The 24,202-nt window shown below is 40.8% G+C and overlaps 1 protein-coding gene across 10 annotated transcripts in view; it reads left to right on the top strand.

Moving 5' to 3' along the window:
- usp25 (ubiquitin specific peptidase 25) overlaps positions 1–24,202 on the top strand; it is a 256,799-nt gene that overhangs the window by 70,865 nt on the left and 161,732 nt on the right. For all 10 annotated transcript variants that reach the window (XR_007450541.1, XR_007450543.1, XR_007450542.1 and 7 more), the window contains 3 exons: positions 2,395–2,539; positions 3,090–3,213; positions 7,153–7,315. Coding sequence is in view for 7 of the 10 variants with exons in the window: in XM_049591477.1 (XP_049447434.1) it covers positions 2,395–2,539; positions 3,090–3,213; positions 7,153–7,315 (432 nt within the window). In the remaining 3 variants the exon portion in view is untranslated. The remainder of the gene's footprint in view (positions 1–2,394; positions 2,540–3,089; positions 3,214–7,152; positions 7,316–24,202) is intronic.

The following is a 24,202-nucleotide window of genomic DNA, read 5'->3' as shown; positions in this document are numbered from 1 at the left end:
AGCCAGTTATCCTGAAAACAGCCCTCCTTTGTTCCAATGGGCCATATCTCCAAAAATACACTACTCACTCACCCCAAACAGACGGACATGGCCATGACCTCTCGGGAGATGAAGCTTTGCAGCTTTTTTGTCATTCGCTTTTTCTCAAAATTACTGTTTTGTAAAGATAATCCTTTTTGTTGTTGTCTCAACAGGCCCATGCATGAAGTTATTGGTTGCGTGTGAAGCGTTCAGGGCAGAGATCCGTTGTCAGATATGGGTCACTCCAAACATAATTGTGAACAGTCTAGACAGAAAGACACGTTGTGGGGAAATAATCAGGATTGAGCATTAAGCCCTGTAATGTGAATGCAGTCTTATTTTGATTTTTCTGCAATAGAGCTCGGCACTGTGGTGTATCCAGTGTGAACAGTCAAATAACTTGACTTGGGAGTCGAATGGAAGCGGACACCCTAAGGGAAATCTCTATGCTTAGCACAGCTTTGTTAGCTTAAAGGGATAGTGCACCCAAAAATGAAAATTCAGCCATTATCTACTCACCCATATGCCGAGGGAGGCTCAGGTGAAGTTTTAGAGTCCTCACATCCCTTGCAGAGGGAGGGGGAGAGGGGGTAGCAACACAACTCCACCTAATGCAGGCTGGGAGCCCCAGATTAAAACGTCCAAAAACACATACCGTATATTTCCAAATAGTCACCCGGTGGCAAATAGCTGCAGGACACCTAATATCCGCCGGGGGTTTGACTCCATTTTGCGTATTAAACGCTGGTCCGATTAAACGCCTGGGCGATTATTTCCTCATTCATTGCCTCATGGTTGGCCCTCCCTGAGGGACTGTTTGCCCTTTTATGCACAGGTCGGTGGTGAAGTGGTGCACATGACTCGTGCTACGGACGGACGGACAGACAGCCATGTATCTAAAACAGGTAATACATCTGGCTACATCTTTCCCATATCAAATATCCGTGATCGCCTTGACCTGCGTGCATAAAAGCGCGCACAATTTCGTGTCCTCTCACCGTGGATGCTGTGATTTGATGGCCCGGTACTCATTGTACCCCACTCTTATAAGACCCAATAATAATAATAATATGTTAATGTGGACCTATATGCCATGCCTTTTAATAAAATTACCAAAAGAGTTTGTTGAAAAACAGGTACCTGAATTACTCACGTGCGTCCCCGGTGAAAATCACTGACATGCATGGGGAATACAGCTTCTACAGGCTCGCCATAGCTTACTGTCAGGACCAGAATTCGGGATGGCGGACCGTCGGAGTGGCGATATTTCGGTGTGGCGGCCTGTAACTGTTGGTTAAATGGCCCGTTCGGTTGGTATTCGGATAACTGGGGCTTTACAGGTATAATGCTATAGCACCACCCAGCGATGAAACCTGTGTACACAAAAAAAATGACCCACTCTAAATGTTTAGAGATTTTTGTACACAAACTCACCCCTACATTATACAGTATTTTTGCACTAAAAAAACCCCGTACTGGACAGGAACTGTAACCAAATAATGGCCTGGTGCAGGTCGGTACCAAAAAAAAAAAAAAAAAAAAAAAAAAAAAAAAGAAGCCTTGAGCAAATAGCCGCCTGGTTCTTCTAAACGCCTGGGGTCAAAATCAATTTTCTGAGATAAACGCCCGGGCTACTATTTGGAAAAATACGGTAATTGAAACGACAAAATATCTCTATACTGCTCGTCTGTAGTGATCCATCCGTAGTGATTCATTTAAATGCTGTTTTTAGCCTCATTGTAGCCTGTAGCTCTAACTGCCTCTCTGTGGACTGCGCTCACGTGTGTACGCTTGCGTGAGACCATGAGACATGGGCACCGCCTTCATGTGTGTTCATGTGCTTTCGCTGGTCTCGTGCACAAGTGTGCACAGGTGAGCTCGGTGTACACAGAAGCGGTTAGAACTACAGGCTACAATGAGGCTAAAAACAGAGTTCAAAAGATGTTTTTCCAAACAACTTTTTATGTCGGGGCTTCAGGACACTTGGATCACTACGGACGAGCAGTATGGAGATATTTTGTGGTTTCAATTATGTGTTTTTTGGACGTTTTAATCTGGGACGCCCAGCCTGCATTAGGTGGAGTTGTGCTGCTACCCCCTCTCCCCTGGGATCTCCGCAAGGGATCTGAGGACTCTAAAACTTCACCTGAGCCTCCCTCGGCATATGGGTGAGTAGATAATGGCTGAATTTTCATTTTTGGGTGCACTGTCCTTTTAAGTTATCCTAAACAGAAGGCAAAGTCTTCAGATCTTATCAAAAAACTAAATCTGAAAAATATACTCAAACTTAAGCTGAAACAGGAGTTCCTTCTCATCTTTTCTTTTATCCATCCTGTACTGACACCGCAACAAACACAAACATCGTTGCTGCAGGTGAGCAATGGAGACCTGGCCGAGGCTGTGGCCTTTCTGACAGAGAAGAATGCCAAAGTTCCTCAGCAAGATGAGTCAACCTACTACCACACATCCCAGGTGGCCAGTGACAGATACATCAGCGTGGGCAGCCAGGCAGACACAAGTGAGCACTCATTTAAACTTGTGGCCAGAAACTTCTAGAGACCTCCAAGGGATGATTGAAATAAAAAAGGAAACATAAAAGCTCAGTTTACTGTTTCATAATGTAAGGTCGTAAACCATTTTGAATTGTAATTAATTTGGAAACAGTTCTACAACTATTGTTTTAGCTTTTTCAGTATGGACTATTGTATGTACTGTGGTAGCACAAAACATTAGACATAACCAAAGAGAGAATTTGCCAATTTTCAACAAGCTCTGTGTAATCACCATTGGTGCAGATAAACAGTCTTTGGCCTCCCCCCATGCAGTCAGTGCCTGCAGCTCCCAGGCCATCCCTCTTAAAAAGTCAGCTGGGTGAAGTATTTGGCATCATTGATGACCTGTTCTGATGCGTTTCCTGTGGATGGGCAGGGACCTCCAGGCACTTGTCCTGTTGGGGGGAAGCCAAAGAGCGTTCATCTTAAGTTTTCCTTAACAGTAGTTCCTTAAAGTATATAAACCATAAAGTTGTTCATACAAACCAAGTAACAGTGTGCGTGTGTTCTATGCAGATGTGATTGACCTGACTGGGGACGATAAAGATGACCTTCAGAGGGCTATCGCCCTCAGCCTGGAGGAATCCAACCGGACTTTCAGGGAGACAGGCATCACTGATGAGGAGCAGGCCATCAGCAGGTGGGCTCAGCAGCATTTCTGACTGATGAGCAGTGATGGGAATAACGGCGTTATAAATAAACGGCGTCACTAATGGCGCTACTTTTTCCAGTAACGAGTAATCAAAAAAGTTACTGTCTCGCCTGTTATAACGCCGTTACCGTTACTCTCAATAAAATGCGCCATTACTTGTCTTTACTTGAGTTCACTGAAGCAGCTTTCATCCTAGCAAGCTCCTTCTCAGCGGAGCTGTCAAGTTTTTTTTCTTTGGTGAGGGCAGGTGAGGGTGAGCAGGTGAGCTCTCTAAACGTTGCCTTTCTCTATATATATCTGTCTAATAAGTTATTTAAACGGACGGCATTATTTAAACGGACTGCAGGATGTTTCCACAGCTCCGCTCCCTCCATACACACAGGTGATGGTCAGTCAATGAGACTTTTCACATTTAAATCGCGCGATTAATGCAGGTTCTTTAACTATTTCGCTAACAAGTGGGCGAAATATGGAAAAAATACCATTAAGATTTGTACAGTTGAGTTTGATTTGATTTATTTATTTATTTATTTTTTTAAATGGGACAATTAATAAACAATTACTTGTAAATACATGAGATTATAGCCAGGCGGCCAATTTCCATCTCCAGTCCCATGGCAGGCTGATGTTAAACACAGAGAAGGCAACAATGCCAACAATAAGAAAATAATCTAAGTAAAACAGACAGCAAAACAACATACACAGAAACATAGTAGACCAAGAGTTGGGAGACCATAGGAATTTTTAGATATCGATTTATAAAGTGCCTGAGTGCTAGATAAAGTGTCAAGTGCAGAAGTGTCAAGTGCTAAAAAGTGTCTGCTTGTTATATTGCACATTGCTCAAAATCGCACCAAGTAGTAAAGTGCTAGATTGAATTGCACGATGCCCATAACACACGAATGCAAAAGTAGCATACATAGGTCTATTATGTATGCACTACTGCATAAAATTGACAATGGTGTCCCAACAATTTGCCTCGTAGACAAATAAACAATACAAACAATTAAAACATAGTTAATGATCACAGTCCTGGTTTTCCAATAGCCATGCTTTGAGATGTTTGGTAAAGGAGGCGAGAGTTGGAAGTTCATGTAATGTACTTGGTATTATGTTCCCGGTCTGGGATGCACGATACGAGAATATTGCTTGTCCAAAGGCACTTTTCCTGAATGGTGTAACACAGTCAGCACTAGAGCCTGCTCTGGATGACCTGTTTGAGTTCTTTTTGACAAAGTCTTGTAGTGGAGGTGGAGCTTGACCATGAAAAATTTTATAAACTAACACAGAGTCGGTGTATTTTACTATGTTGTCCCAGTTTAGTTGTTCATGTTTCTTCAATATCTGGCAATGGTGGAGCGATTTAGGTTTTTTTATCTAGTACTTTAAAAACCCGTTTAGAGACTGTTTTAATTGGCTTTAGAGTTGTTTTAAAGGCCGTGGCCCAGCTTGTTATGCAGTAAGACGTGGCATAATCATGCATCAAAGTATAGCTTGGCCGACTCTGTGGTTGATTATTCCTAATAAATCTAAAGTTAGACAATTTAAATTTCGTTCTGTTCAGTCTTTTTCACCTGTTGTTTAAAACAAAGTTGTGAATCAAGAAGGATTCCTAAATATTTAAATTGTTGTACTACGTCGATCTTTTAAAAAATTTTAGGGTCACTGTCAATACTCACCTTTTTTGAGAAGTACATACCAACAGATTTAGAGATGTTGAGGTGTAAATGTGAACTCTTGAGCCAGTGATGTACATTAGTCATGACATCAGTCAGTTTCGTTACATACATTTCCATTAAGGGGGGAGTATCCAAGCAATTTGACATGTTTGAGCATTTTATAAAAAAGTAACGCGATTGTTACTTTTCCAGGTAATTAGTTACTTTTATAGTTTAGTAACTCAGTTACTAACTCAGTTACTTTTTGGGGAAAGTAACAAGTAACTATAACTAATTTTTTAAAGTAACATTCCCAACACTGCTGATGAGTGATTGCAAATATGACAATGAATTCTGTACTAAGTGTCCAACCAAACAGTTAATTAGTACAGTTAGTATAAACACAAGACCCCTACTGTAAGCAGGGCTGTCCCAAGCTGATACTAGGGATTGGTATCAAGGCTAATGGAGCCATATTTTGGTGGATGGTATCAGGTGAAATAAAGCTGATCGAAATCAGATCCTGTCTTTAGGGCCTGTGTTCACATGTGGTTTTCTTCGGGTGCCAGTGTCTTTTTTCAATTGTTCCCAATGAAGACAAAGCATATGTGGCCACAGGTGGCCGCTGAGAGAAAAAGCGTCACGCCCAGCGTCTACTATCATAGCAAAGACAGAAAAGCCCACTTGTGGGAGCAAATCGGCCAGACACTGGATGTTGCTGGTGAGTGTTGTGCTTTCATCACTATACCATTTTAAGTTTCTTGTTGACTTTGTAGTGAACCCTCTGTTGACATAGCTTTATATTAGATACCTAGCTAACCTGTCAAGGTATTAGGGTTGGGCGATAATACGGTAATAAGATATCCCGCGGTATCTAAAAATCGCAATGTTATCAGTTTCATTACCATAATTAAAAAAATGTGCCACGCATATAGGCCTATAGGGGCCTGATATAATATTAAATGTAGTTTATTTAATGCCTAAATAACGAGTGATTGTCCACCTATGTATGTGTGGTTGAGTTTTCAATTTAATGCTATTACAATTTAAAACTAATAGGCTATAATGTTTGTCTTATAACTGCCCTTAACTGTTGTTGGGAGATGACATTTGATAAAGTTTTTGGATGTGACGTTGTCAGGTGACAGCTCAGACGTGTGAAAGAGAAGAAAAGATGGCAAGCCGCGCATCAAGCGAGTTGGTCCCCAAAAACCCCACAACTTCACAACTTCTGCAAGCAGCAGCAGCAGGACCAATGGCCATCAGAGTGGAGGAGGGAGAAGCCGAACCACCAAAAAACAGCTGACTCTGGGCCATCACCTTCAAAGAAGAGCCTATGTGGTGGCAGGTCAGGTCGGCACCATACAGGAGTGAGCAGGAGCAGAGATAACTGCCTGTTGTCGCGAACCTGTTATTCAGGGAGATGAAGACCCCTTCTCAGGTGGAAATGTGATGGAGCCGGGCGTTTTCCTCTGATGTCGAGGGTTGCCTGAACGTACCTGTACGTTTGTGCCACGAGCTCTCCATCAGAGTGGGTGTTCAGCACCTCGGCCAAGTTATCAATCCACTATGTGCCCTGCTCCAGCTGGAAAAAGTAAACATGCTGGTCTTCTGGAGAAAAACCTTGAATAGTTTTGAAGCATAGGATTTTGCTATAGTTATCATTATACTATGTTTTTATTTTATTTTCAATGAGAAGTAGCCTGTTCTGATGGACAGAAAAGTGCGGACTTGAAGAGGGTGAACTTTTCAAACTAAAGTTTGGCTCTAAAAATAAACCAGCGAACAGTAGGCTATTTCCCGTTGCTTCTCAGGATAGGATTATATATGCCCATTTTCAGTCATGCCTTGTTGGATATGATTTCATTTGATTCAGCTATATTGCGTCTCTGTTACATGTAACACACGTGCCGTACCTATGGCAACGCCGTCACATGGTCTGGATATCCCCGCCCATAAAATGAAAAGAGAGGCTGGTCATGCGAGACTACCCAGCACCTTGCCATAACGTTTCTGCCAAAGAAAACTGCTATGGGAACACAGGCCCTTACTCAACTTGACTGTGTGTTGTCCACCCGAGCCTGCCACAATTGCAGCAAGGCTCTCCTTAATCCTGGCTGAACGCCACACTGCTGCTATTTGCTACATATGCAAATGTACATCTTTCAGATGTAGTGGTAGAAAGGTCAGGCAATGCAGAGAATATTTGGTAAGGGAAACACCTTGCCTTTAATTGAATTTGTTTGTGTTTTCTCCTGTTTTTTCTTAGAGTTTTGGAGGCCAGCATAGCAGAGAACAAAGCGAGTCTGAAGCGGACCCACACAGAAGTATGGAGCGATTCACCCAACCCACATGACAGGAAGAGGGTAGACAGCTGCCCTGTAGGGCTGAAAAATGTTGGCAATACCTGCTGGTTCAGTGCTGTCATACAGGTGGGCACACACACACACACACACACACACACACACACACACACACACACTGATGGTCCAACACCAAATGAGAGGCACTGTTTGAGATTCAAAAGAAAAAAAACTTTTCATCCTCTCTTTCTTATGAGCTTTTCTATTGACTGCTCTGATGAGGCGGGGGGACGGGGGTGTGTGTTTGTCAGATACAAACACTTAAAGGAATCATGGTGTTCATGTTTTCTTTATTGACAGCAGTCAATATAACAACTGAACAGTTATTTGGACAGTACATTGAACTAAACATCAGAACATTTCTTCTTCATCATCTTCACCACCCTGGGGGCGTTTAAAAAACTTCGCTGTGTGCAGTACATAGAGCAGAGGAGAACTGTAAACATGCGACCAAGTATTGACAGAAATGACATGTCCTCTTGTAAAGAAGATAAATTACATAAGGCTATTCAGTTTGTTTAATAAAAGGACAAGGTATAGACCTATTCTATGGGAAAGGTAACCTTAAATGACTTCTGTTGTGATCTGGTGCTATATAGAAAATGGAATTAAATAAAATAACTTGACCTTCAAGGGAGGGCGGGGTCGCCCCCTTAATATAATGGTAGGTGAAACACTGAATACAGGAAGTACACAAGTTAAAATATTAGCAAAGGAAAACTTCATCCAGTACAGCACTGTCTGTAGTAGCAGCAGTGCTGCTACAGTTTTTGTTTACAGTGTATGTTTACATGCACTCATTGCACTGCCTGGCCACTAGTATTTTTTTTGCCAGGAATTTTTTTTTTCATCCAGTACATTGGCACTGTCTGTAGTAGTACAATTACAATTCTAAGTTCTAAGTTTTATTATATTTGTTGCAGTTTAGAGGCCTAAAGTAGTTGGCAATTACTATTAGAGAGTGTTACTTATTTTGTATTCCAAAGAGTTGTTTGCTCTTTGTGTTTCCATTACTCTTAAATGTTTGTGTATTGTCTTTTATGGAGCATATTTTTCTTTTAATTGTTCACATTATGGCAATAAATTCAAAATCTGTTTTGCCATATGCAGTAGTTCATGTTGTTCAAATAATCTTATTATTAATCTTTATAGTAATATCCACTTGTAATGATATTTGGAGTTGGAGAGGTGATGCCATAGCACGGCCATGTTGACGTAGTGTGTATGCGTCAGATGTCGCCCACAGTTGCTCAAGTAGGTGGTAAGAGGAGTTGAATGTCTGCTCAGGAGTTTTCAAAATTAGAGGGAACGTTGGCCCAGTCAAAGTTATGGATTCCTCTGAAGAACAAATTGCAGCTAAAAAAATCTGGCCCACACAGTTGAAATGACTTTTACAGGGCCAGTGTGTAAAATTGGTTGAAAACAGTGACATCAGTGGTCAAATTCTAGATTGCATGGCTCACTCACTCGAGTTTTTCAGGAGTAGGTCTATCTAGCGACGAGGTAAATGTTTATTTAGAAATTTAAACCATGTTACGATATTGTAATGAATCCCTCATGAGCAGGAGACCAGAGTAGTGTTTGGGAAAAAGGCCAGTTTATTTGAGCACTCCAAAAACTCCGGTAACACTCCAGGGTGTAAAAGACTCTGTCCCAAACTCTGAATCTTCTAGCGTAACACACACAGTTCATACACACATACTCGTTTACATTACCTAGCAGGTACCCCCTCCCCTCTCTGCTCCGCCAATCTCCAGCCCGCACACTGACTGACAGTGTAGCCTGTAAACAGAGCTCAGCTGTTTATTTAGCCTAGCAATATCTCCGGACTATAGTAGCTGCAATGGACGACTTTGAACGCGATTTTGAAGAGTTTCTTGTAGCGGACACAGACCCATAGCCATACCTGTTTGAGCCGGAGCATACAGATGAGGAACTTGGATGCTGAGCGGACGAGAAGAGAGGCTGAATCCTCCGCTCCCATTTTGCTGCACAGAATGGGATTTTGCTACCATCGTTGGGGAGATATATCATCAGGAGGAAAAGCGCCGCAGAGAGTGCATCACAAGGAGTGAAGTTGCGTCTTCTTTTCCTTGCAGATGACGGTTCGGGTTCATTCTCTCCTGTTGCGTGGTAAGTGTGGTCCATTCGCAAACTTTATAACTAAAAAAATTTTTCACTACTCTCTATCGACAAACTACCAACACTCTCTGCTGTTTCCTCCTCCTTCTTCCTTCCTTCCTTCTGCTGTCTTCGTTGGTTTATTTATACACGCGAAACGCGTTCTCTGGCTGGCTGGATTGTCCGCTCGGTCTGCCTTACATACATGGCGGCGCAAGATGGCGACCTCTCTAAAACAAGGCCCTTGCTATACATATATATATATATATATATAAAGCATAATTATAAGTCTACGAAAACCAAACGAATTTTATTTTATTTTATAGTGATTATACACATATATAAACATGTTAATGGGTAGAATATTCAGATTCAGATTTTTACAACAAACCATGCCAAATATTACACACTGGCCCTTTAACAGGAGTGAAAGGGCCATGCACACACACTTGAAGTGAAAGCATCCTGGAGCACTTCCTTAAGACAGCAGCAGATAGCACCATCCTGTTTAATTTTTGTCCCCATCTAGGCATGATATATTAGGATTATCAACATGCTGAATGTGTTTCTGTTAGTAGTAGTTACCTAAACTTTCAGCACCATCGCTAATGTTACACCATGTGTCATCTAATGGTGATATTCGGCTATTTTATTTTTTTGTATTTACTTTAATGGATGTGCACGAGTGAGAAAACATGTTAAACTAATGTTACAGACTGTAGTTACAGTCTGTGACTGCTGTTACAATCTGTAAATAGTTCAAGTTAATTACCTAACCCCAAGGCTGATGCAAATATATATTTGCCAGTGATGATCTAAATTGCAAATCACTCCATGTCAAAACCATTATTAGTTCAAAGTCTACTACTTCAGTAAAAATGCTGATTGTCCAGGTCAGGGAAAGGTTTGCTATGATATACAGCGAGTAAATTCATTTCTGTGTCATGGGTTAACTGGATACTCTAAATTGCCTGTAGGGGTGAATGTGAGCGTGAATGGTTGTCTGTATCTATGTGTTGGCCCACATGATTGAATAAAATATTTCAGTATTAATGAGACAAGTTTTTGATAAATATGTTTGGGTAAATTTTATTGTTATATTAATTGAGTCATTAAAAAAAATGACATTTAGAATAATTGATAAATTAGTCATTAGATTAATTGACTAATCGAAAAAATAATTGTTAGATTGTTCAATTAAAAAATAATTAAAATTATTTTAAAACTGTGTCATTGGGGATCTGTGAAACCTGGAACTTGGTTAGCTTTGTCAGACTAAAAAGTATGGCTGTAAAGAACTCAGAATTACATCAGTTGATTCAGATTCAGCCGATTCATATGAGCATTTGAGGATTCTTTTTTTCCCCTTAAAAAGTGCTGAGAAGCCCACTCTTTGTTGTTCTTGCTCCAGATTGTTTAACAGTGATTCATATTCATTTGTTTTCCTCAATCTGACCTTATTTAAATAGGATGAAAAGGAGATTGATGTATTTCAAATACAACCTTTGACAGCATAGCACAACATGTGTGGGTCATTTACAGTTCCAGCATTCTCAGACAAAAATGTATTAAGTTGCTTCTTGAAATAATCACAAAAATCGTCATTCCTAAGTAATGTTATGATGAAACGCCACATGGTGGCTTTAATTGGAGTGTCGATTAGAGTTATTTTGGCAAAGACAATAGCATGATCTGACAATGGGTTAGAAATAATGTCTATCTGATGAAGCTGTGAAATGGCTGGGGTAGTGACTAGCAAATACTCTATTCTGGAGTAGGTTTTGTGTCTGTCAGAGTAGAAGCTATATTCTCTAGAGGTAGGATGTAAAGAACGATACAAAACTGTTAAACTGAAATCAGATAAGAGGCCCTGAAAAGCTTCAGTGGCAAGTTTCTGAGAGTGCTGGTCTCGAGGACAAGAACTGTCAAGTATAGGGTTTAGAGTAGCATTCATATTTGCGCCGATAATAATTGCAGATGCTTACAAACTAGATAGGAGTTCAGTAACATCATTACAGAAAACAAGGTCGAATTGATAAGGTGCATATATGGATATAAAGATGAATTTCCGCCCAGAAATTATGTTTTTTACATAGGAAATACATCCATCAGTGCTGCCATAATTTTCTAGTACTGTTAAGGATAAATTCCATTTAAGAACAACAAGAGAGCTCCGGGTTTTGGTGTTAACCGAGGCAAATGCAGCTGTGTAATAGAATGTGATGGGGATCAGACTTCTTTAAATGGGATTCTTGTATAAAAGCTACATCTAGTTTGTGTCTACGGAGATAGTCTAGACATATAGCACGTTTAACAGGACTGTTTAAACCATTTGTATTCCAACTTGCAATATTTATACTGAAGTTACTTGTCATAATATTTCATTTTAGCAGAGGTGAAAAACAGTTGCATTTGAAAGACATACAATAACTTCAGAGATCTTGCCCCCACCCCCAGGTCGCCATGAGCCCACATTAAAAAAACAAAACAAAAAAACAACCCGAAATTAAAATTTAACCCACCCACACCTTCATCCCTGTGAGTCCCACTAAGGAGTAGAACCCCTCCCCCCTCCCCCTATTTAACATAAGACACCTCACTTGAGAAAGTTGGCTTGGCATCATTTGCCTCTGCTCATAGCCCATATAAAGTGGAAGTATGCTTTATAGTCCAAACAACAAACAAAACGGAAAGGAAAAAAAAGAAGGAATTGAAGCATCCTGGGATGTGTCTCTGTCTTTAAAATTCAGCAATAATATCTGTTTTTCCTAAACCCAACAAAGACCACACCCTGTGTAGTAATTATAGACCTTTGTCAATCTTGAACTCAGAAATTAAAATATATGCTCCCGTCTTGGCCAATTGCATAGAATCATATATGACTAAATTATTCCATCATGACAAAATAGGTTTCATTAAGACATTTTTAGCCTCTAATAATATATACGTCGCTTATTGCATGCCATATATGCATCCGTAGGTACTACTTCACCCTGTGCCATTTTATCTTTAGACACAGAAAAAGCCATTGATCGTCTTGAATGGGACTGTCTATGGATAGTTTTGGACCGCTTTCAACTGGGAGGGGTTTTCATTAAATTGATACAAGTTCTTTATAATAACCCTTCAGCTGTAGTTGTCACAGCAAACAATACCTCCAGTAGATTTCCCATCTCATGTTCATGCCGTCAAGGTTGTCCTTGAAGTCCACTTTTATTTGCACTGTCGCTAGAACCCTTAGCTCACAAATCAGACAACACCCTCACATTTCACCTATAGCTTTCCAAAACACCAGCCATCATGTTTCGTTATACAGTGACGATATATTATTGTATGTGGACAAAGCTCCTACCGCCATTCCTTACATCTTGGAAACTTTTAACAAATTTGGAACCCACTCCGGCTATAAAATAAACTGGTCCAAATCTGTGTTGTTACCATTAAATTCTAATTTAGTCTCCTCCTTACCGCCACTTATTCCTACAGTGAAACAGTTTAAATGTCTGGGAGTAGACATCTCCCCCTGTCTTAATAGTAATAACAAACAATTACTGGGGAATTTATAAACGCATAGCTGCTGATCTGGAAAGATGGGCTCATTTCCCGATTTAATTTCAGGCTTGTGTCTCCACAGTGAAAATGGACATCTTGCCACGAATGAATTTCTTCTCATCTATGTTGCCGTTATCACCACCTCTTAAATACTGGGAAAAGATTCATTCACTAATAACCAAATTCATATGGGGAGGGAAGCGACCCCGTGTCAAATAATCCACATTACAATGTCACAAATCATCAGGAGGTCTCTCGGTCCCCAATTTTAAACACTATGCCTGGTCATTTGTTTTAAGACCTCTCTCAACCTGGTTTAACCCTGATGCTGTTGTGTCATGGGAATTTATAGAAGAAAATTTAGTCTACCTTCATAGATTAATAGATTTAGTTCACTCTGCCATATCACTTAAACATGCCGAACTTCATTTTTGCCCCATCATCACTTATTTTTTGTCAGGATGGCGTAAAACAGAAAAAACATCTAACACAACTCAGAAGTGGCATCTAAACAGCCCGATTTTTCATAATTACTCCCTTCTCTCTGGGTCTGCCCCATTTTCATCTCCATTTTGGAAGACTAAAGGTGTTCATGTCTTAGGAGATATCTTTTATGGTAATGGTTTACGTTCTTTTAATGAACTGCAGGTTACTTTCAATTTACCTGCTTCATCATTTTTCTTGTACCTCCAGCTGAGATCTTCCATGAAGGCCTATAGTGTTCCCTGGAACACACCACTTGCTTACTACCCACAGAATACATAAAATATTAAGTAAACAAGATCAAACAAAAAGTGTAGTATCAGAACTTTACTCTGTGTTGTCAAAAGCTAGTTACAAACCTGTGTACATCCAGCAGGTGTGGTCTAGGGAACTGGGGTTACCCTTGGAGGATGACGGTTGGAAAAGAATATGGGGAACCATTGTTGACTCTTCCAAGAATCCAAATCATCAGCAAATACATTTTAACTTCATTCATAGAACATATCTTACACCTAGGAAACGTGACCTTGTGAAACTTAATCCATCAGCAAATTGTGATTTCTGCCCAGACAATCAAGCTGGCTTGTTTATGCACATGTTTTGGGAATGCAGAGATGTAGCTAACTTTTGGAGACAAGTTTGTACTAATTAATCACAAATTTTAAATGTCAACATTCCTTGTTGTCCTACTATTTTATGCCTCAATGACATTTCATCTCTACAGCTGACATGTTCACAAAGACGCATAATGTTAGCTGGTCTAACTGCTGCAAAAAAGATGTTAGCTCTTCGCTGGCACCCACTACATACAGTCGTATGAAAAAGTTTGGGCACCCCTGACAATTTCCATTATTTTAATTTATAAATCATTGGGTGTTTGGAAAAGCAATTTCATTTTGATCTATCAAATAACTGATGGACACAGTAATATTTCAGTAGTGAAATGAGGTTTATTGGATTAACAGAAAATGTGCAATATGCATCAAAACAAAATTAGACCGGTGCATAAATTTGGGCACCCCAACAGAAAAATCACATCAATATTTAGTAGAGCCTCCTTTTGCAAAAATGACAGCCTCTAGACGCGTCCTATAGCCTCTAATGAGTGTCTGAATTCTGGATGACGGTATTTTGGACCATTCCTCCTTACAAAACATCTCCAGTTCAGTTAGGTTTGATCGTTGCTGAGCATTGACAGCCAGCTTCAAATCATCCCACAGATTTTCAATGATATTCAGATCTGGGGACTGGGATTGCCATTCCAGAACATTGTACTTGTTCCTCTGCATGAATGCCTGAGTAGATTTTGAGCAGTGTTTTGGGTCGTTGTCTTGTTGAAATATCCAGCTCTGGCATAACTTCAACTTTGTGACTGATTCTTGAACATTATTCTCAAGAATCTGCTGATATTGAGTGGAATCCATTCGACCCTCAACTTTAACAAGATTCCCAGTACCGGCACTGGCCACACTGCCCCAAAGCATGATGGAACCTCCACCAGATTTTACTGTGGGTAGCAAGTGTTTTTCTTTGAATGCTGTGTCCTTTTGCGGCTATGCATAACGCCCCTTGTTATGACCAAATTACTCAATCTTTGTTTCATCAGTCCACAGCACCTTATTCCAAAATGAAGCTGGCTTGTCCAAATGTGCTTTTGCATACTTCAAGCGACTCTGTTTGTGGCATGTGTACAGAAAAGGCTTCTTCTGCATCACTCTCCGTACATCTTCTCCTTGTGCAGAGTGCGCTGAATTGTTGAACGATGCACAATGACGCCATCTGCAGCAAGATGATGTTGTAGGTCTTTGGAGGTGGTCTGTGGGTTGTCTTTGACCATGCTCACCATCCTTCGCCTTTGCCTCTCCGATATTTTTCTTGGCCTGCCACTTCTGGCCTTGACAAGAACTGTGTCTGTAGTCCTCCATTTCCTCACTGTGTTCCTCACAGTGGAAACTGACAGCTGAAATCTCTGAGATAGCTTTTTGTAGCCTTCCCCTAAACCATAATGTTGAACAATCTTTGCTTTCAGGTCATTTGAGAGTTGTTTTGAGGCCCCCATGTTGCCACTCTTCATGGGAGATTCAAAGGGAAGAAGAACTTGCAATTGGCCACCTTAAATACCTTTTCTCATGATTGGATGCACCTGTCTATGAAGTTCAAGGCTTAATGAGCTCACCAAACCAATTTTGTGTTCCAATTAATCAGTGCTAAGTAGTTATAGGTATTCAAATCAACAAAATTACAAGGGTGCTCAAATTTTTGCACAGCCTATTTTTCACATCTGATTTAATTTCATACAACAATATTGCTACACTAAAAATCTTTGTCTGGAAAATACCCCAGTACTCAGCTTTTATTAGAAAATGAATGGCATGCCACTGTGATCATTTTCTGTGAAGACAGAGTAAATTGTTATGCAGTCTCAGAGGGGTGCCTAAACTTTTTCATACCACTGTATTCTTTCAGTCTCACAATGGATTAATACTTTTCTTGAGATAATTAATAATGAGCTCTCTGTCGCCTAAATACACTGTGCTAACAGAAAAACAATCTCATCCTGGGCAGAGACACTAAGTAAAGTTATGTCATTACAAATCTAATCATAATAATCTAATCATACATATATACATATATATATATATATATATACACAGTACAGGCCAAAAGTTTGGACACACCTTCTCATTCAATGCATTTTCTTTATTTTCATGACTATTTACATTGTAGATTCTCACTGAAGGCATCAAAACTATGAATGAACACGTGGAGTTATGTACTTAACAAAAAAAAGTGAAATAACTGAAAACATGTTTTATATTCTAGTTTCTTCAAAATAGCCACCCTTTGCTCTGATTACTGCTTTGCACACTCTTGGCATTCTCTCGATGAGCTTCAAGAGGTAGTCACCTGAAATGGTTTTCCAACAGTCTTGAAGGAGTTCCCAGAGGTGTTTAGCACTTGTTGGCCCCTTTGCCTTCACTCTGCGGTCCAGCTCACCCCAAACCATCTCGATTGGGTTCAGGTCAGGTCAGGTGCCGCGGCACTCCATCACTCTCCTTCTTGGTCAAATAGCCCTTACACAGCCTGGAGGTGTGTTTGGGGTCATTGTCCTGTTGAAAAATAAATGATCGTCCAACTAAACGCAAACCGGATTGGATGGCATGTCGCTGCAGGATGCTGTGGTAGCCATGCTGGTTCAGTGTGCCTTCAATTTTGAATAAATCCCCAACAGTGTCACCAGCAAAACACCCCCACACCATCACACCTCCTCCTCCATGCTTCACAGTGGGAACTAGGCATGTGAAATCCATCCGTTCACCTTTTCTGCGTCTCACAAAGACACGGCGGTTGGAACCAAAGATCTCAAATTTGGACTCATCAGACCAAAGCACAGATTTCCACTGGTCTAATGTCCATTCCTTGTGTTTCTTGGCCCAAACAAATCTCTTCTGCTTGTTGCCTCTCCTTAGCAGTGGTTTCCTAGCAGCTATTTGACCATGAAAGCCTGATTCGCGCAGTCTCCTCTTAACAGTTGTTCTAGAGATGGGTCTGCTGCTAGAACTCTGTGTGGCATTCATCTGGTCTCTGATCTGAGCTGCTGTTAACTTGCCATTTCTGAGGCTGGTGACTCGGATGAACTTATCCTCAGAAGCAGAGGTGACTCTTGGTCTTCCTTTCCTGGGTCGGTCCTCATGTGTGCCAGTTTGGTTGTAGCGCTTGATGGTTTTTGCAACTCCACTTGGGGACACATTTAAAATTTTTGCAATTTTCCGGACTGACTGACCTTCATTTCTTAAAGTAATGATGGCCACTCGTTTATCTTTAGTTAGCTGATTGGTTCTTGCCATAATATGAATTTTAACAGTTGTCCAATAGGGCTGTTGGCTGTGTATTAAGGTTACTTCTGCACAACACAACTGATGGTCCCAACCCCATTGATAAAGCAAGAAATTCCACTAATTAACCCTGATAAGGCACACCTGTGAAGTGGAAACCATTTCAGGTGACTACCTCTTGAAGCTCATAGAGAGAATGCCAAGAGTGTGCAAAGCAGTAATCACAGCAAAGGGTGGCTATTTTGAAGAAACTAGAATATAAAACATGTTTTCAGTTATTTCACCTTTTTTTGTTAAGTACATAACTCCACATGTGTTCATTCAAAGTTTTGATGCCTTCAGTGAGGATCTACAATGTAAATAGTCATGAAAATAAAGAAAACGCATTGAATGAGAAGGTGTGTCCAAACTTTTGGCCTGTACTGTATATATATATATATATATATATATATATATATATATATATATATGTATATATATATATATATATATATATGTGTATATGTATATATATGTGTATATATATATATATGTATATATATATATATATATGTATATATATATATGTATATATATATATATATATATATATGTATATGTATGTATATATATATATATATTTATATATATATACACGTGGAGGTTAATCCAATCCTATATATATGTGTATATATACAGTACAGGCCAAAAGTTTGGACACACCTTCTCATTCAATGCGTTTTCTTTATTTTCATGACTATTTACATTGTAGATCCTCACTGAAGGCATCAAAACTATGAATGAACACATGTGGAGTTATGTACTTAACAAAAAAAGGTGAAATAACTGAAAACATGTTTTATATTCTAGTTTCTTCTTTGCTCTGATTACTGCTTTGCACACTCTTGGCATTTTCTCGATGAGCTTCAAGAGGTAGTCACCTGAAATGGTTTCCACTTCACAGATGTGCCTTATCAGGGTTAATTAGTGGAATTTCTTGCTTTATCAATGGGGTTAGGACCATCAGTTGTGTTGTGCAGAAGTCAGGTTAATACACAGCCGACAGCCCTATTGGACAACTGTTAAAATTCATATTATGGCAAGAACCAATCAGCTAACTAAAGAAAAACGAGTGGCCATCATTACTTTAAGAAATGAAGGTCAGTCAGTCCGGAAAATTGCAAAAATTTTAAATGTGTCCCCAAGTGGAGTCGCAAAAACCATCAAGCGCTACAAAGAAACTGGCACACATGAGGACCGACCCAGGAAAGGAAGACCATGTTCATCCGAGTCACCAGCCTCAGAAATGGCAAGTTAACAGCAGCTCAGATCAGAGACCAGATGAATGCCACACAGAGTTCTAGCAGCAGACCCATCTCTAGAACAACTGTTAAGAGGAGACTGTGCGAATCAGGCCTTCATGGTCAAATAGCTGCTAGGAAACCACTGCTAAGGAGAGGCAACAAGCAGAAGAGATTTGTTTGGGCCAAGAAACACAAGGAATGGACATTAGACCAGTGGAAATCTGTGCTTTGGTCTGATGAGTCCAAATTTGAGATCTTTGGTTCCAACCGCCGTGTCTTTGTGAGACGCAGAAAAGGTGAACGGATGGATTCCACATGCCTGGTTCCCACTGTGAAGCATGGAGGAGGAGGTGATGGTGTGGGGGTGTTTTGCTGGTGACACTGTTGGGGATTTATTCAAAATTGAAGGCACACTGAACCAGCATGGCTACCACAGCATCCTGCAGCGACATGCCATCCCATCCGGTTTGCGTTTAGTTGGACGATCATTTATTTTTCAACAGGACAATGACCCCAAACACACCTCCAGGCTGTGTAAGGGCTATTTGACCAAGAAGGAGAGTGATGGAGTGCTGCGGCAGATGACCTGGCCTCCACAGCAACCGGACCTGAACCCAATCGAGATGGTTTGGGGTGAGCTGGACCGCAGAGTGAAGGCAAAGGGGCCAACAAGTGCTAAACACCTCTGGGAACTCCTTCAAGACTGTTGGAAAACCATTTCAGGTGACTACCTCTTGAAGCTCATTGAGAGAATGCCAAGAGTGTGCAAAGCAGTAATCAGAGCAAAGGGTGGCTATTTTGAAGAAACTAGAATATAAAACATGTTTTCAGTTATTTCACCTTTTTTTGTTAAGTACGTAACTCCACGTGTTCATTCATAGTTTTGATGCCTTCAGTGAGAATCTACAATGTAAATAGTCATGAAAATAAAGAAAACGCATTGAATGAGAAGGTGTGTCCAAACTTTTGGCCTGTACTGTATATATGTATATATATGTATATTTGTGGACTACACATTGTTATACTAAATTGTAGGTATTTTCATAACTGTACAAATCAAACAGTTAAATGCATGTGAACTTGGATCTGTTCAATTATACAAAACAAATAAAAACAACAAAAAAAGCTAACTGCGCTAACAACGGAAGCGTCCATACAGCATGTTAAAACAAAGGCTTTTGTAACATGCTAAAAACACTGGAACCCAGGTATGTGACTCCATCCTGACCTATACCTCACCCATCATTCCTCTGACTTTTCTGACTTTCTGACTTTCTGACTCAGCTCTGTTCTTTCTCCCCCTCAGTCCTCCTCCTTGAAGATCTAATATCCACATTGACTCCACAAACTCCTCTGCAGCCACAGACTTCATTGATATACTCAACTGCTTTAATTTCTTTCAGTATGTCAGTTTTCCCACCCATAACCGTGGTCACACTCTGGACCTTGTTTGCTCCACTGGACTCACCTTGCATCATCACTCTGGATCCGACCTCACCATCTCTGACCACTTAGCCATCACCGTGTCCATTGACATCCCCACCCCACTGCCAAAGTAGAAACGCACACTCACCTTCCGTAAACTAAACTCTGTTTCTCCTACCTCCCTCTCATCCTCCCTCTGAAAAAATATCCACTTCTCCCTTCATCAACCTTCACAGCCCCTTAGACCTCACAGACTACTACAGTCTCACTCGACCATCTTGCACCCCTCAAAAACAAAACAGTCTCCTTCACCAACTCTGCTTCCTCGTACACCCCAGAACTCCATCTAATGAAAACTCGTGCCTGGCAACTCGAAAGACTCTGCAATAAAACAGGTCTCACAGTTCACCTGGAAGCCCTCAAGGACCATCTGCAGCAATACAAAACACCCTTTCCTGTGCCTGACCCACCTACTACTCTCAACTGTTTCACTTTGGCTCTGGAAACCCAAAAGCACGTTTCTCCACGATCAACAAACTCCTCAACACCCTGGACAGCAGCTCCCAGTCATTTACAGTTCACAAATGCACCTCCTTCCTCTCATTTTTCCAAACTAAAATAGACAACATCTATAGTAACTTGACCAGCACTACATCTGCTCCTCCTCTACCCAGCTGCCCCCCCTTCTCCTGCCAACCATTGTCAGAGATCACCCCAGTCTCCCTTACAGACCTCTCTAAGCTCACCACTGGAATGAAAACTGCCACCTGCACCCTGGACCCCATCCCCTCATACTTTGTGAAGGCCTGCTTTCCAGCTAATCATTGCAACAATTAACTCCATCCTGCCTACTGGCATTGCCCCACCATCTCTCAGAATTGCTGCTGTCACCCCAATCTAAAAATACCTGGACTCAACCCTGACATCCCAAATAACTTTAGGCCAGTCTCCAACCTACCCTTTCTGTCCAAACTAATGTGCTGTAGCCTCCCAATTGAAGTACCACCCCTCAGTCAATAACATATATGAAACATTCCGATCCGGATTTCGATCAAACCATAGTACTGACACTGCCCTCCTCAAAATCACTAATGACCTCCTCCTCTCCTCTGATAGCGGAAACCTCAACATCCTCCTCGACCTCAGCGCTGCCTTTGACACCATCAATCACTCCATCCTCCTCATCTGACTTGAAACGTCTTTAACATCACTGGCACTGCTCTCAACTGGTTCAAATCATATCTCTCTGACAGACTTCAGGTCATCTCCATCAATAACTGCAAATCGCCTACTGCTCCCCTCCTCCAAGCTGTCCCCCAAGGCTCAGTTCTCAGTCCCCTCCTCTTGATCCTGTACCTATTCCCCCTTGGTCACACAATCCGCATGGTCACATGGTCTCCAGTTCCACTGCATTGCCGATGATATCCAGCTCCTCAACTCCACCAAGACAATCTCCACTGCCACCCACCCAACCCTGACAAACTGCAGAAATGAAATGAAATCCTGGCTTCAAACCAACTTCCTCCAATTAAACTGCAACAAATCTGAAATTATCATTATTGGACCAAAAGCACTCACAAAATCCACCCATAACTTCACCCTCAACATCGGCGGCTCCACAGTATCCACCTCCCCTCACATCCAAAATCTTGGCGTCATTTTTGATTAATCCCTCTCCTTCGACCAGCACTTTAACACCACCAAAACAGCCTTCTTTCACCTCAAGAACATCACCTGCCTCCGTCCATCCCTCACCTCCTCAGCTGTAGAAACCCTCATTCGCACCTACGTCACCTCCAGTCTGGACTACTGCAACAGTCTACTCTATGGCTCATCTTCAAAAACCCTCAATAAGCTTGTTGTGTTATTGGTTGCCAAGATTGAAGGAGTCATGGCTCGAGACTTGAATTTTAAGACATACCAGCTGCCACTACTTGTCAACAAAAACAAAGACAACTACGATTAAATGCGGTTAGATGAAAGGACTGGACGGAGGCCATCATCAAAAATGCTCAAAGATGCAGCACACACTTCATATGAGGTTACGGAATAAGTATTTACTGTTGTAGAATAACTTTATGTGTATTAAGGGTTATCATGGCCCAATCCCAATTCCTATTTTAACCCTCAATCTTAACTCTCAAGCTCAACCCTCATTCTCACTAGCCCTCAAAACCAAGTTTTAAGGGCTATCTTGTGCCTTTAAAATGGGACGCCCCTCAAAGGCAAATATGTCTTAAGACTGTCGGGGGTAGCAATATGCCAAAACTCCGTCCAGTCTGTCAGTTCAAAGAAGAAGAAATATATATCATCAGTAGTCGTCGTAAAAAGACGTGATGAGGTTTTTTTTTCCAACACTTTATTTCAATTCTTGTACAAAACAAGCAGTGACAGACATGAACAGAACAAATATGCCAGGGTTAAGAGAAAAGAAAAAGAAATAAAATAAACACAAATAAATAAAAAAGTTCAGCAGCTCGAACAATTAAATTGTTTACATATTTTCAAAATTTACTCTTTTGAATATGGAATTTTGCTAAGATAATAGATAGATTAATGATACAGAATTGTTTTTGTTTTGAAATGCTGACATCATAAAATCCCAACAGCACATCTTTGTACAGTAGTGAAAATAGAACATAAATGTTGCAACGAATATACTCGACAAAATCGTTCCAAAAAGTGACAGTATAGGGGCAGCTCGAAAACAAATGTACAGTTACCAAACTCGACAATGTCGTCTGCAGCTGTGCTGATTTCATATTGAAAGAGAATGCTTGATCACTAGGGGAACAGTTGCCGTTGTGACTGAGAATTATGTTATGAATATGAACAGTTCACAAATTACAAATTACTTCCATAGTTTTTTTGGAGCCTGCTTGCTTTTTGTAAACTTGTCTTCATTGGTGGCCCTGAAATGAATCAGGGCTTGTGTTTTGTCTGGTGGCCCTGAAATGGAACAGAGATAAGAACATTACTTTCTATTATTTTTGATTTTTTTGGGCTACCTGTCAGATATTCGTTAAGTTATTAGTTTAGTTTCATGCAGTAATGCAAGTATTATCACAATGAATACTGTAGTCAACATCCAGCAGAACTGGTGAGGCTGTTTGCACAGTCACACAAGTGTTATCTGGCGACTTTCATCCACGTTAACGTTTCACTCTTTAGGTTATAAGTTGATATTCAACCAAATAACCTGTACCACAACAACTTATTCAGCGGAAAGTCACCAGATAATATGTTCACTAACGTTCACCTGCAGCTGTAACGTTACCAGCTGCAGACTCTATGGCTACAGGAGATGACGCCGTCCGGTCATCTTACAAAAATGTCGATGCAAACATTTCACGTATATTAAAACAATTTAACAACTACATTACCACTAAGAAAAATGACTTTTTGTAACTGAATGACAGCATACTCGGTTATCAGAGAACTGGGGTTACGTGTGGCGGGGCAGGCAAGCCGTCGCCTGCGACCAAAAATATGTGTGTTATGCTACAAAGAGGTCTATAGTCCATAAAATGATGTTAAACTAAGATAATGCAATGGTTATCATAATTTTAAAACAACTATTAATGAGGAAAATACTAACATTGATAACTCTGCTTCCTTACGCTTGTCACCGCCATCTTGTATTGACTGAATTGTCTGTACTCGGCTGGGTTCGGCTGAGCTCGGCGGATGATACGCAAAGGATTCTGGGATAGCACTTATTGCCAAGGGTGGTCCTGGAAAATCTTAAAAGTGAGGGCCATACAGCCCTTATTCTTGACCCTCAACTCAACACTCTGAGAATCGGGACAGCACTAGCACTTCGCTGGAGCGCGGATTTTTGAGACTGAGGGTTAAGATTGAGGGTTGAGATAGGAATTGGGATTGGGCCCACGTCTACCTATTCAGACACTGGAGAGATATTAAGAGGAATGAGAATGGAATGAGGAGCCCTGTTGGTTGAAGAAGCGGAGTGATATATTTCTGCATGAATTAACGAACGGTTAGCTTAATCACACTTTCACTCTACTCTGCACTCTGCTACTCCTCCAGCCTGCATGTTGAAGTATCCTTGAGCAAGATACTGAACCCCAAATTGCTTACCGATGATGCTTCCATCGGTGTGTGTGTTAAAAATTGATTAGCAGGTGGCACCTTGTATGGTAGCCTCGGCCACCAGTTTATGATTATGTGTGTGTGAATGGGTGAAGGTGACTCGTAGTGTGAAAACCGCTTTGAGTGGTTGGGTGACTAGAAAG

This window comes from Epinephelus fuscoguttatus, linkage group LG12, assembly GCF_011397635.1.
Source record: "Epinephelus fuscoguttatus linkage group LG12, E.fuscoguttatus.final_Chr_v1".
NCBI lineage: Eukaryota > Metazoa > Chordata > Actinopteri > Perciformes > Serranidae > Epinephelus > Epinephelus fuscoguttatus.
This window is presented reverse-complemented; position numbering and strand designations above follow the sequence as displayed.